The sequence below is a fragment of the Tursiops truncatus genome, chromosome 12 (genome assembly GCF_011762595.2).
Source record: "Tursiops truncatus isolate mTurTru1 chromosome 12, mTurTru1.mat.Y, whole genome shotgun sequence".
Lineage (NCBI taxonomy): Eukaryota > Metazoa > Chordata > Mammalia > Artiodactyla > Delphinidae > Tursiops > Tursiops truncatus.
In genome coordinates this window covers 61,370,069-61,382,885 of record NC_047045.1, presented here as the reverse complement: position 1 = coordinate 61,382,885, position 12,817 = coordinate 61,370,069, and the positions used below count along the sequence as shown (strand labels likewise).

The 12,817-nt window shown below is 32.1% G+C and overlaps 1 protein-coding gene across 5 annotated transcripts in view; it reads left to right on the top strand.

The window, feature by feature from the left end:
• HBS1L (HBS1 like translational GTPase) overlaps positions 1–12,817 on the top strand; it is an 81,786-nt gene that overhangs the window by 12,945 nt on the left and 56,024 nt on the right. For 3 of the 5 annotated variants that reach the window (XM_019951738.3, XM_019951740.3, XM_019951742.3), the window contains exon 4: positions 2,144–2,338. In XM_019951738.3, the coding sequence (XP_019807297.1) occupies positions 2,144–2,338 (195 nt within the window). Of the gene's footprint in view, positions 1–2,143; positions 2,339–3,542; positions 5,726–12,817 lie in introns of those variants that run through there. The other 2 variants (XM_019951741.3, XM_073789615.1) reach the window with 2 other exon arrangements.

Below are 12,817 nucleotides of genomic sequence, written 5' to 3'. Positions count from 1 at the left end.
GAGGAGCTGCTGTATAAATTCCTTGATAGTTTCTATTATATTTTTAAAGACTGTGTTATAGTTGTCATTGTCGGGGGAGAGGGTAGGAATAAAGTAGAATCTCTGCTGTGCCTCAGAATGATTAAGGAGGTATGAAATTCAGAGTTATGTTTGAGAATGAAAGTTAATCATTCCCACCTGACATATGTGAGTAACTGCATGATAACAATAATGATTGTAGCTCACCTCTACTAACTGCTTTCTGGGTATTGTTCTAAGTGCTGTTCAGGTAATTGCATATTTAGTCTTCATAACAACCTTATGAGGTAGGCCAGGTATTGTCTTCATTTTACAGGGGAAAAAAATGAGACGCAAAGTTACTTGGCTGAAGTTGCACCAGCTAGTAAGTGGCATTAGGATATGAACCAAGACAGCCTGACTCTGTATGTCTACTCTTTGTGTATGTGTAGACAACAGTTACTATAATTAATTAGAAGAGGCCCTGATGCTAGCTATATACTAAGTATTCTTAGTATTACTATACTAAGTAGTATTACTATATTAATATAGTAGTATAATAGTAGTATTAGTAGTATAATAATAGTATAATAGTATAATATTATAATAGTATAATAATAATAATAGTAGTATTACTATACTAATAGTATATACTATATAGTATATATATATACTATATACTATACTATAGTATACTATTAGTATACTAATAGTATACTATATACTAAGTATACTAAGTATTCCAGTTTTAGTAATTCATGTATTTATGAAATAGGTATAATTTTTCAAGTTTAGCTTATTAGCCTATAATTAATTTTGGACTCAAGCAAAGCAGAATTACCCAAATATTTGAGAATTTATTTTTAATAATTAAAAAAGGGAGCAATGGAAAAAGTATTAAATACTTCTTTTTTTAAAAAGAAAGTATATTGCGAGTAGATTCCTTGTTCAGTATGTAAGCATGTAAAAATGTAATGTACAGTGCATTCTGTGAACTGGTTTCATTGGATTAGGGAGTCTGAAAGCTTGAGTTATATTTTGATTACTGCTAAACTTAGTAGTGCCATGATTTTCAGTCCTCTTTATGACTTAGAATTTGATATATCTAAGTCATAGAGTTACCGTGAGGATTACAAAGGATATATATACATATGTGTATATGTATAGTGCATATATATGTATTAATATTTTGAAAATTGTCAACTGCTATACAAATATAAATTAATATATTCATGCATTTTTATTTGGTGGCCCCTAGGTACCAGGTACTATTTTAGGATCTAGGGATATAAAGCCTTTGCTGTCGTGGAATTTACGTCATTATTGAATGTTATTAGTAATTACTTTTTATAGTAACATAGTCATCAGAAAATAAAAATCCTTAAATATTTTAGACATCCAGATTTAAATTTTTGTGTTTAAAATGAATGTCCAGGGACTTCCCTGGCAGTCCAGTGGCTGGAAATCCATGCTTCCACTGTAGGGGGTGCGGGTTTGATCCCTGGTTGGGGAACTAAGATCCCACATGCTGTGCGATGTGGCCAAAAAAAAAAAAAAAAAAGAAAAGAAATGTCCATCCTTTCCTTAACCTATTGGATTTCCTAATATTTATGGCATTTTTATGCCAAGTTATCTTGCCCATTTTTAAAGCATTGTTAAGGATGATTTTAGTCGGCTGAGTAGAAACTGAAGTTAGCCTAAAATAGAATGTACTTAATAATAGTTAAGGTAGTAATGCAAGAAATTTAAGAAATGTACTTAGTGATTAACTGGGTTCACTAACTCGTTAGAAATATTTTCATAATTAACCCTCCCTTTCTACACACGTAAAAACTCATCAGTATAGACCTCATCATCCTCATTGACTGAAATAGATTTTAGTGTATACAATTTACGCTTTTTTCAAGGATTAGTCAGTATTACTTTGGAGACATTTATTGTAGTGATTTCTTAATTATTGAAATTGTTCCTCTGATAAGGGAAGCTAGGTATATTGTGGATAAAAATATAATCACTGTAATTTTTGCCAAGGGAAAATGAGTTGAACATCCTACTATAGTTTCAAATCCTTTTTTCAGTTTTGAAGATTGAGGGTTCTTTCATGACACCACGTAGTATAGATTTTAATTATTGTTGTCTGTTCTAGCTCGTCTTTTTTCATGCCTTGATCACATGAGAGAGGTACTTGGAGATGCTGTGCCAGATGACATACTGATTGAAGCAGTTCTGAAGAACAAGTTTGATGTGCAGAAGGCTTTGTCAGTGGTTCTGGAGCAAGATAAAATGCAGAATTTGAAGGTCAAGAGTGAGGGAGCAATATCTACAGGAAAGATAGCAAAAGGTATGCTTTTACTTGTTCTCTTTTAGTTTTACAGTTAATGCTTTGAAAGAGGCTTTGATTTGATTGAGCTGTTAAGAAAAATGGGCAGAAAATTTTGCATGTTATAATAATTCTTAATTATTATCAATTGATTTTCCAGTTTGTGAATTTTTAAGCTCAATGGCTGCGTTCCCTTCACTCTGTTAAAGCCTGTTTTTTAATTTCCCTGCTTGTTCTTGTAACTAACAGAATATAAGGGAAATAAAATTAGATAACAGCAAGACAGAACACTTTTTGCTTTTAATTATTGGGTTTTTTTTTAACTTTAATGGGTCAGGAGATAGAAATTAATAGCCAGACAATGTCAAAAAAATCCCTTTATGGTTATAACATTTTATGAATATAATTTAGTTTTATTTAAATATCCTAAGTATTATAATTCTACTACTCTTTCATTTCATAGCCAGATCTTTAATTTTAAATTTTAGTATTTGGGGTTAAATTTAGAACTTAGTCCACAAGAGAAGGGAACCAATTATATTAATTGGTATGATGCCTGTCAGGAGCATGGTGATTTGTTAACTGGGTTGATATTTCTCATAACCTAAAGACTAGATTTTTGCCATAGCGAAATTGTATACAGTCTGTTACTATGAAATAAGGGTCATTTTTATGTAAATTAAGATTTTTTTATTTTGGTGGGGGGTGAGATGCACTTTTAACTGACCAGTAATATGAGAATGAGTCTGTAATGTGTCATCTATATTAATAGTTTATCCCAGATCACAGTAGAAATTATAGGGTATTATTTGTTTGCATGTTTTTAATACATTAAAAATACAGAAGATGAACCTAGTTCTTTCCATTGGTTTTTTAAACGTTTTGAATTTGAGACAATCCTGACTATAGTTTAAGTATCTTAAAACCTCACATTTATAAAACTTGTGAAAATTAGAACATTGACTAACTTGGTAATTACCTTTGTATATATCAGTGAACAAAGTATGAAGGTCACTTAAGATGGTTAAAGGAAGGTAAAATCCTTTTTTTTTTAGAATGTTCGCTTTTTATTAAATAATGATCAAGTGTCACTTTATTCATGCCATAATCAAAAGAAACATTTAGTAATTAAATGCCTCATTTCATGTTTCCTTTTGGTTGCTGTGACTGTCTTCTGCATATGTGAACCTATTCATCTGAAAATTAATGGCTCTTGTAAGGTAAGGAGTCTTATTATCTTCCTCTGAAGTTTCAGCTGATAATGTTCAAAGCTCTTGTCCTCAATCTGCAAACCATTTGGATTGCAGTAGCAAACCCTTTGATTTTTCTGGCCCAGTAGCGAAATATGGATTATATCATAATTCTTCGGTTGTACCAAGTCACTATTTACTCCGTAAAAAAAAGAAACTTGACAGACCTAAAAGTGAAAAGAAACTAGAATCATGTAAGTTAACAAAAGAGCTGTCGCTAGCTGACCTAATTGATGATATGCCAAGAGATTCTTGTAAAAGTCAGCCATCAGTCAGATTATCATCCACAGATAGTCTGGAGAGTCTACTTTCAAAGCGTCTAGATGCTGATTTGTTAAGACCTCATGCATCTGAATGTATTTCCAAAGATGATTCTGCGTTCAAAGGAATACCAGATTTAAAATCCTTGATGATAAAGAGCACAGCACCTAATAACTCTTTATTTATTCACAATAATTCAGTACCTGATTTGCAAAACATTCCAGTACAAAACAGTTTAGGAAGTTTAAATAATCCTTTGCTCTTAACTAGCTCATTGGAAAATATGGCTGTTGGTAATTTAAATGCTAGTAAAATGACTGAAGTTGGAAGTGTTTCTTCAGTTGAACAAAGCACCAAGAATTGCATATTAAAAAATGACAACTTGCAGTTTTTCCAATGTGAAAGTCCATCCTTAGCTGAACTGTTTCAGGAGCACAAAGAGAACAATCCGAGCCAATGCTTTACTTTATCTGATCTTTGTAACCAACCATCTGCCAGTTTCACAGATCTAAGTTTGGGATCCTTTCCCTTGTCACAACTAGCAAATCGGTATCAGTCTTCAACTGGAATATCAGAATTAACAGGATCTCTGTCATCTTTGGCGTTTTGTAAAGCTTCTCCAACAAGAGACGTTGAGAATTTGTCACTTTCTGATTTGATTGCAGAAACAATTGATATAGATAGCTCTCAGATTAAGAAAGATTCCTGTATGCTCAGTTTATGTGAAATGAGGTCACCTGGAATAGATTCTAATATCGATCTTAGTGTCCTCATAAAAGCCCCAGATTTTGTTCCAAAACGTGTAGTAGACCAATCAGTTGCTCCAATAGCAGGAACTAAAGTTCTAAGTTCAAAATTAGGGAAAAGTTCCAATTCTTCTGATGATAATAAGAAAAACAGTAAAGGCTCTCTGACTAGGAAACCACCTTTTTCTGTCTCTTGGACCAAGGCCCTTGCTGCCAGACCTTCAGCTTTTGCTGCAACACTGTGTCTTCGTTACCCATTGAAAAGCTGCAAGCGACGCACCCTTAACCTCTATAAGACTTTTCTGTATAGTAGACAAGTTCAAGACGTAAAGGACAAAGAGATAAGTCCTCTTATAGCAATAACACCATTTGACTTCAAATCAGCATCTCCTGATGACACTGTGAAAGCTAATCAAAAGAAAGCTTTTACTAGAGAATAGTAACAAAAGGAAAACTTAATAACTGTTGTAGAGCTTTTTCTTTTAAAGTCTTTATAGGATTACTTTATATTATGGGATTTAAGTTGTGATTTTTGTATTAAAATTGTCTTAAGTCAGTTGATAACTTCAGTTGATATGTACTTTTGCACTGAACTATTTTTTTTAACTCTGTCTTCTTTTAGTGATAATTGGCTTTAAGTTGATAGCCTACAATAGGTGTATGTTTACAAAGTGCTTATGGAAACTTGATATTGTGAAATCAAACCGCAGCTATTTTTGTTTAAAGCATTCAGCTTTATAAGTTTTTACGATGAGACATTTTCTTTTATAAAATAATTTTGTGCTTTGTTCTTAAATGAAAATGCCACCACTTGGGATTATTACGGTTTAGTGATGAAGATTTTTCTTATGATATGTGGCATAGCATAGCTGAGACCGTATTATATTTTAAAATATTAGTGAAATCATTCCCAGTTTCATTATTTTTCTGCAGGTGAGTACTAAAACTTTTCTATTAGAAAATCTTAAAATTTCTGACTTTTAATAATAGTGTGGAGGTTGTTGAAGTACATTTTTCATGATAATGAAATGAAAATCCTTTTAAGGGACCATGTACATATTAAAGATGGATTAATACATAAATTATTTTTATACATTTTCAAAACCATTTGTGCTAAATGAACACTTTAAAATAAATATATATAAAGTCTTTTCAAGTATGGTTGCATGTTCTTGAATAGATAATCTTATCAGATTTCCTTCACTTTTTTTTACTATAAGTAATGAAATGTGGAGTTTTCCTCTTTGCTACTGACAGCTTTATGTGCTATAATGACAAAGTTTCAACAGTGGCAGGCCAAATAAGAGCTTTTCTAGTCAGTAGAACAAGTACGTAATTCATCCCTTAAAGCAGTCATCCTCAACTAGCAGTCAGAATCACTGGGGGAGTTTTTTTCAAAACACAGGTACTGTGGTTTCACTCCAGCTATGGTGAAATCAATCTCTGAGGGATGACACTTGGGAATGTGTATTTTCAAAATTGTCCCCAGTTGATTCTGATGAGTTACTTCTACTTGAGAACCGCTGCCTTAAAGAAATCAGTAGAATGAAAGAAATTACTAATGCTAAGGATAACATTGGCCAACTTGAATTTTTAATTTGTATTTTCCAGTAATTAGGAATACCAAGGAATATTGCTAATTAGGAATTTAGGGTCTTTTGCCTAAGAAGATGCTGTTTTTATATTATTAGTTATTTCTTGCAGGAAAAAATATATAAAATGTTATTTCTTAATGAGAATAAAATAGCTATATTTTCCCAGTAAAGAAATATTTTTCTCTCACAACTACTTTACTATGCATTTGATATTTTTTTTTGTTGTTTCTTGTTTATTTTCAGAATGACATTCCAATCTTTTTCGTTGTGTATGATGTTTTTATATCCAGTGTTTTGGTGGGAAGGCTTAAGCCAGCCTATGTCTTCATTGTTCTTGACCACTTTCTTGTGATATCTTCAGTTTTTGTTTTTAATTGAAGATTTCAGTATGTATCATTACTGATGCTTAGATAATATAAATCACAAGTTATATTTTATGCTTGATTTTAAAGTTTGAATTACTCCAACTGCTGATTTTGTTTTTCTAGTCTTGAACCTTAATCAAACATTTTAGTAATTTTGAACTATTAGTCTATGACTCATCAACTAGGTTTATATAGTGTAGGCAGTCTCCAGTTTAGAAGTGAATTGTATTCTAAGTGTTTGTTTGGAACTGACAATAATTCCCGATAGATTAAATGCTACACAAGTGGTCCCTTTACTTATGAATCCACAAATACTTGTTTAATCCATATTGAAGTTGAATAGTGTTACTGTTACATTACCTTCTTTTATAACAAACTAATTTTCAAGTGGAAATATACTTTTTAAACCATATAGCAGATCTTGTAGAGTGAACTAGATCTCCTTTTGTTGGCTGATCAGAATTGTAACTACTATTTATGAGATTAATTTTTTTAGGGGAAAAAGTTTCTGTATTACAGGGTGATAGGGAAGGTAACAATTTTTAAATGTCTCCCTATTTCCGTTTTCACGGCTACTGGTCTGTCAGGCATGTATCTGACATGCTCTTGTCCTGTTGACTGAGATCTCTGAGATTCAGAGACTGGAACCAAGAAGACCCACTGTCCCTTCTACCCTTGGCCATTGGCCCTAGGTAGACAAGTGCCTGCTTGTTCACGGATACATTGCTAGTGACAGCAGTTGTTTGCACTAAGTGCATATTCTGCACCAGCTGCTGTTTATTGACTGACTGCTGTCTTGGTAGCTCAGGTATGCTAAGTTTTTTGGTTTATTTTCCAGTTCAAATACCAGTTTTGAAGTGCAAAGCCATTTTTATTTGCATTATGATCAAGTGCATTGATAGTTTAGGAATAGAAATAATGTAATTATCTTCTAAATTATATAAAATACAAAAGACTTAAAATGACCATTTTTCCTCTTCACTTTTTTTGGTTTTTAAAAGAGCTGGTGTTCATAGATGTTTTCCCCTCTTGCATTCTAAAGTCTTTAGTTGACTTTTTTGGTTATGGTTCTTACCATTAATTGCCAAGAACCAGGGTTTCACTTCTGTACAGAATATTTTGCTTAACTTTTCTTTCTTAATTGTTATATCTTTTTCCTATTTCCTAGTTACTGAACTGGTATTCTAGCCTCTTTTCCTCCCTTTAGCTTTGAATCTTTCTTTCTTAAACTTTTCTTTCACCTTTTTTTTCTCATGCAAATACTAATAACCATTTCCAGTGTGTTATATTTAACTTCTAGTAGTCAGTGAGAGGTCATAGAACTAATTGTCATACCAAGGATAAAACTAGTCCAGTGCTTTTCTATATGTGGACCATTGCAAATAAACAAGTACACAGTTTATATATTGAGGAAGAACTATGTATCAGGTTTCTGTTTTGTGTTCACACAAGTGTATATTTACTTGTAAAATCAGTTTTGTAATAACCTAGAAATTATTTTCTATTACTTTTATAAACAAAGGTAATGCTGACTAGACGGGGGGATTCATATGAATTTCTTTAGTAGTTTTCTTTTATAATTATATAAGGCTCAGTGTATGCAGTTGTATATTGTAATTTTAATTTCTAGGGTGTAAAAGACTTGTTACATTTTGAGAGTATATATACATTTTTATAAAAGTACATTGAAATAAATTATAATTCAGAGGTTTTCTAAAATCAGGTGTGAAAACATCACAATTTATCCATTAGGATTTTTTATGTAGGCTTGATATTTCAGAGTGGTATTTTAATAATTTATGATGAAGGTTTCTGTAAACAAATTGGAAAACAAGCTACGTGGTTGTGAAGACTTTCTTTGAAGATATTTGTCATTTAGAATTCTTGTTTTCCAAAAGGTAGAATTTTATGTTTTTACTTTTTAGGACTCACATAGAAACATTATTAAAGTATAGAATATGGTGACATGGGTAATATTGCAAAGATGGCAGTGGAAAGTAAAAGAATCGATAAAACTACACATTTCTGATGTTGACATGCCTGGTTTATATGACTTAAAGGAAAGTGTCATTTTAGTTATAGGACATGTCCTGAGATGAACAAAGATCTGATTCTCAAATGGGAGGGGAAAATGGGTTCTTAAACACATAATTATATTTGTTACAGTGTGTGTAGCATGCATGACATTACACTCTCCAGAGCTGACATCTTTGTCTTCCTGATCCAAGCTGCCACCTCCTCCTCTGCTTGCTGTCTTTATAAGCAATATCACCGTCTTCCAGTTGCTTAAGCCAGAAACCTAGTTAGCATCATCCTTGATTTCTCTCCCTCATTTACTTCTTATAGCTGATTACCAGTCCTATTATTTCTGCTTTACAAATAAGTAAATATATGTGTGTAGATATATAGTTGATTGTTGTTATTTGTGGTAGTTATGTTTTATAAATTCATAAATTAGTGAACGAAATATGGGAACATTGACTTGGTGAATACTGAACCATTGCTCCTACAAGAAACACAGGGTTAGGTTCCTGTGATCCTCTGGTCACAACATTTTTGTCAGCCAATCAATACATAACCTTGTTTTATGTATGTTTAAAGACACTTTATTTAATATATATTATTAATATATTATTGATTAATTGACATTGAACTCACAGCCAGTAGCACTATAACTTAATGCCTAAACAAAGTGTTATCTAACATGAATCTTTTATTTGTGAGGCATATTGCAGCTGCCTTGTGCTTAGGAACACTAAACAGTGCTTCAGACTACTCTTGGGGACCATTTTAAACAGCAAAATTACCAACTAACAGCTCAGTGTGAAAAATGTGGCAATAAAGAGGCCATGAAAAGGGCACTTGCTTATAGTATGAGAGCTGAAACAAGAAGGCAGAATATCACCTTGTTTGACCTCAGCTGGGAACGTGCCTATTGGGCTACTCAAATTTTGTCCTGCTCTGCACTTGTCCACAAGAGACTACAAAATTGTCAAAGTAATGATTTTTAGTGAGTAGTTGAATTCATGAATATGGAATCCTAAAATGAGGATTGATTGTACATTTTTTGACCCACTACTCTGTGGTCTTACTGCTACTTTTTCTCTTAAAGGCTATTAGCTTTGCAGAATTACTAAAATATTAAACTGGCTTCTTTACTTCTCAGTCAATTTTCTCCAAAACAATTTCTGCAATACAGCCAGAGTAACTTTTGTAAAATGTAGCTCTAATTTTCTGTTCCCCTATATAAACCCTTTATTTTATAAGACCTTTTATCAACTGGTTTCACTTTGTGTAACCCACTACCCAAATCCACCCAAGAACACCTACCTGAGTTTCCTCTGCTTCTATAGTACTTTGCCCTTCCCCCTCCATTTCTCCACCTGGCAATTAGCTCTTGAGGTTGTAGTTTATATTCACTTTACTCCTAATCCTGAGATAGGGGAACCTTCATATGTACCCATAATTCACTGTATTCCTTTTTATTACCACCCCATATAAAATCATAACCCCCCCATACATATAGTTCGTTTCCTTTGTAACCCTGCTTTATTGTTCCTCACAACCCTTACATCATCTGACATTGCGTGTGTGTACACAGTTTTTATCTGTCTTCCTACTGCTCCCCAGTCTCCCCCCACCCTCCCACGCAATTTCTATGAATGTAGGGTTTTTATGTGTTTATTGCTGTATTCCCAGCTTAGAATACGTCTGGCACATAAATGTCGGAAAGGATTTTTAAAGTAAAAAGTAAGTCCCACTCTTAAATACTGTCCCACATCTTGTTCCCTAGAGGAAGCTGTAAAACCTGAAAAGAAAATTTCTTTTATATTCTTCTAGAAACTATTTGCATGTTACACATATCAAATGTATATATGTCATTACACAAATGGGAAGATATTAAACACTTCAGTGTCTATATCACTTAGCAAAGTATATTGCAGATCTTTCCTTACCAGTGTATAGAGATCAATCTCACTCTTTTTAAAAGCTGTGTAGAATTCCATAATATGTTTGTACATTAAACAGCCCCTGTTGATAAACATTTTAACTTGCTATCACTAAATGATCCCAAAATGAACATCCTATGTTTCTAGAAATTGAATTTCTATGCCAATGAGTATATACTTCAAAATTTTTGATAAATACTGCCTAATTGTTGTTAATAGCGGCTGTGCTAATTTCCTTCCCACAAGTTCACGAGTGTTTTTGTTCAGATTCTCACAGATAGGATTATTACTCTTTTTGGTGTTTTTTTCCTGATAATTGGAAAATATTTTTTTCATTTATTTATATGTCTTTAATGAGTGAGGCTGGCTGCTTTCTCACATATTTAAATCTATTTGTATTTCTCCTCCTTAGAACTACCTATTCCTAATCCTCACCCATTTGTCTGCTAGCTGTCTTTCATAATGACTTATATATGTGTGTGTGTGTATTTAATATATTCAATTTTTATATTTAAATTCTTAGAAAATCCTTTTGTTATATGCATGGCATATACTTTTTCTTACTTTCAGTTTGTCATCTTTTAAATCATTATTTATAAGACAAATTGTTGACTTTATTATATTCAAATTTACTAATCTTTTATGGGCTTTTGTTTGAAAGTTCTACTTTACTACAAGATAATTTTAAAAAATTATTTCTTATATGTTTGACAGTTTCTCTCTGTTTTTTAATTTATTTTTTTAAACATTTGAGTGTTTAGTCTAGCTGCTATTAGGGGATAAGGTAGAAATAGAGTTTTTCTGCCAACATCTTTTCTTTTTTGATGGCTGGATTTGTCACAGTTACCTTTTGTTGTGTTACACATCCTTTTTCTTTTTTAACCTGCTTAGAAATGCCATCTTTGAAATATGCTAAATTCTTCTCTCTCCATCTGTCTTGTCTGTTTTGGGACTCTGTACTATTCCATTTCTTTGTCTTGTTCTATGCCAGTATCAGCTTTTTAATTACTGTAGCTTTTTATTACTATTAGTTTTTAAATATTTTATAGGCTGTCCTATTTTTTTTCTCCTTTTTCATAGTTTTCTTGAATTACCTTACGTGGCTCTTTTTCCCACATGAGCTTTAGAAACAACTTATCAAATTACTGAAAAAAATCTAGTTCTAATTTTTATTGGGATGTTTAATGTTATCAAAAGATTTTTGGAGAAAAAAATAAACCATTTTCATAGATGTAAAAGGCTTTAGCATTACACTAATAGACAGTAAACATTACATTATTTAAATAGGTTTTCTAGTATTGGTCAACACTGGAACATTCCTAATTGGTCATGGTGGTTTATTCTTTTAATGGGATGGATTTTATTTGAAAATATTTTATTTAAAATTGTTCTATCCATAAAATTAATTTACAGTTGTGTGTGTGTGTGTGTGTGTGTGTGTGTGTGTGTTGTCAGGTTTTGGTTTCTCGTGGTTTTATAGAGAGCTTAGAAAGTTTTCCTGTATCCTATAATAATTTGAAGAGCATTAAAATTATTTGTTTTATGATAGGAATTATCTTTCTCAGTATTCTAAGCTTAGTTTGGGAAGCTTTAGTTTTCTGAGAAAGCTGTCCATTTCATCCAGGTTGACAAATGTATTTGTTTAGCATTGTAACAAACATTGTCTTACTATTATTTTAGATTCTTCTATACTGTGGTTAAATCTCCATTCTTATTTTAAATATTGTTTTCTTTCCTCTACTTTCCCCCTCTGCCTGCTCTTTTTCCTCTTGAGTTTTACCTTGTAATTTAATTTTCTTCCCCAAAGATGGGCTCCTAAATTGGTAATTAGTTCTGCTGTTTTTAATTCATTAGTTTGTGAGTTTATGACCTAATCTCTTCTGTTTTTAATATTCTACCTTTCTGAGTAGAACATTTAATTTAAATACATTAAAGTTTTTTACCATAAAAATTAATATTAATTTTTGAAATTTCAAACACAGATAATAATATAACAAACACTCATGAACCCACCCACCATTTAGTTTCAACAGAAGGTAACATTTGCCACACATACTTCTGATCTCTCTCTCTGTTCTAAGAAATAAATTGTTAGATTAGAATCCAAGTTCTACCCTTTCCTTGTTCCTCCCCACTCCCTTGAAGTTGATATGCGCGTTTCTATTTTCTCTTGCTTAACTTTTGTCTCTGTAGTTATTGTTTTTCTTATGAATACTGTGTTTGCTGTAGCATATGGGTTCTTTTAGAGTTACTGTTATTTTCTGGATAATCCACAATTTAATTTTGATTTCCTTTTTAAGCCAAGAACCTAATTATTCTTTTATTTTTTAAAA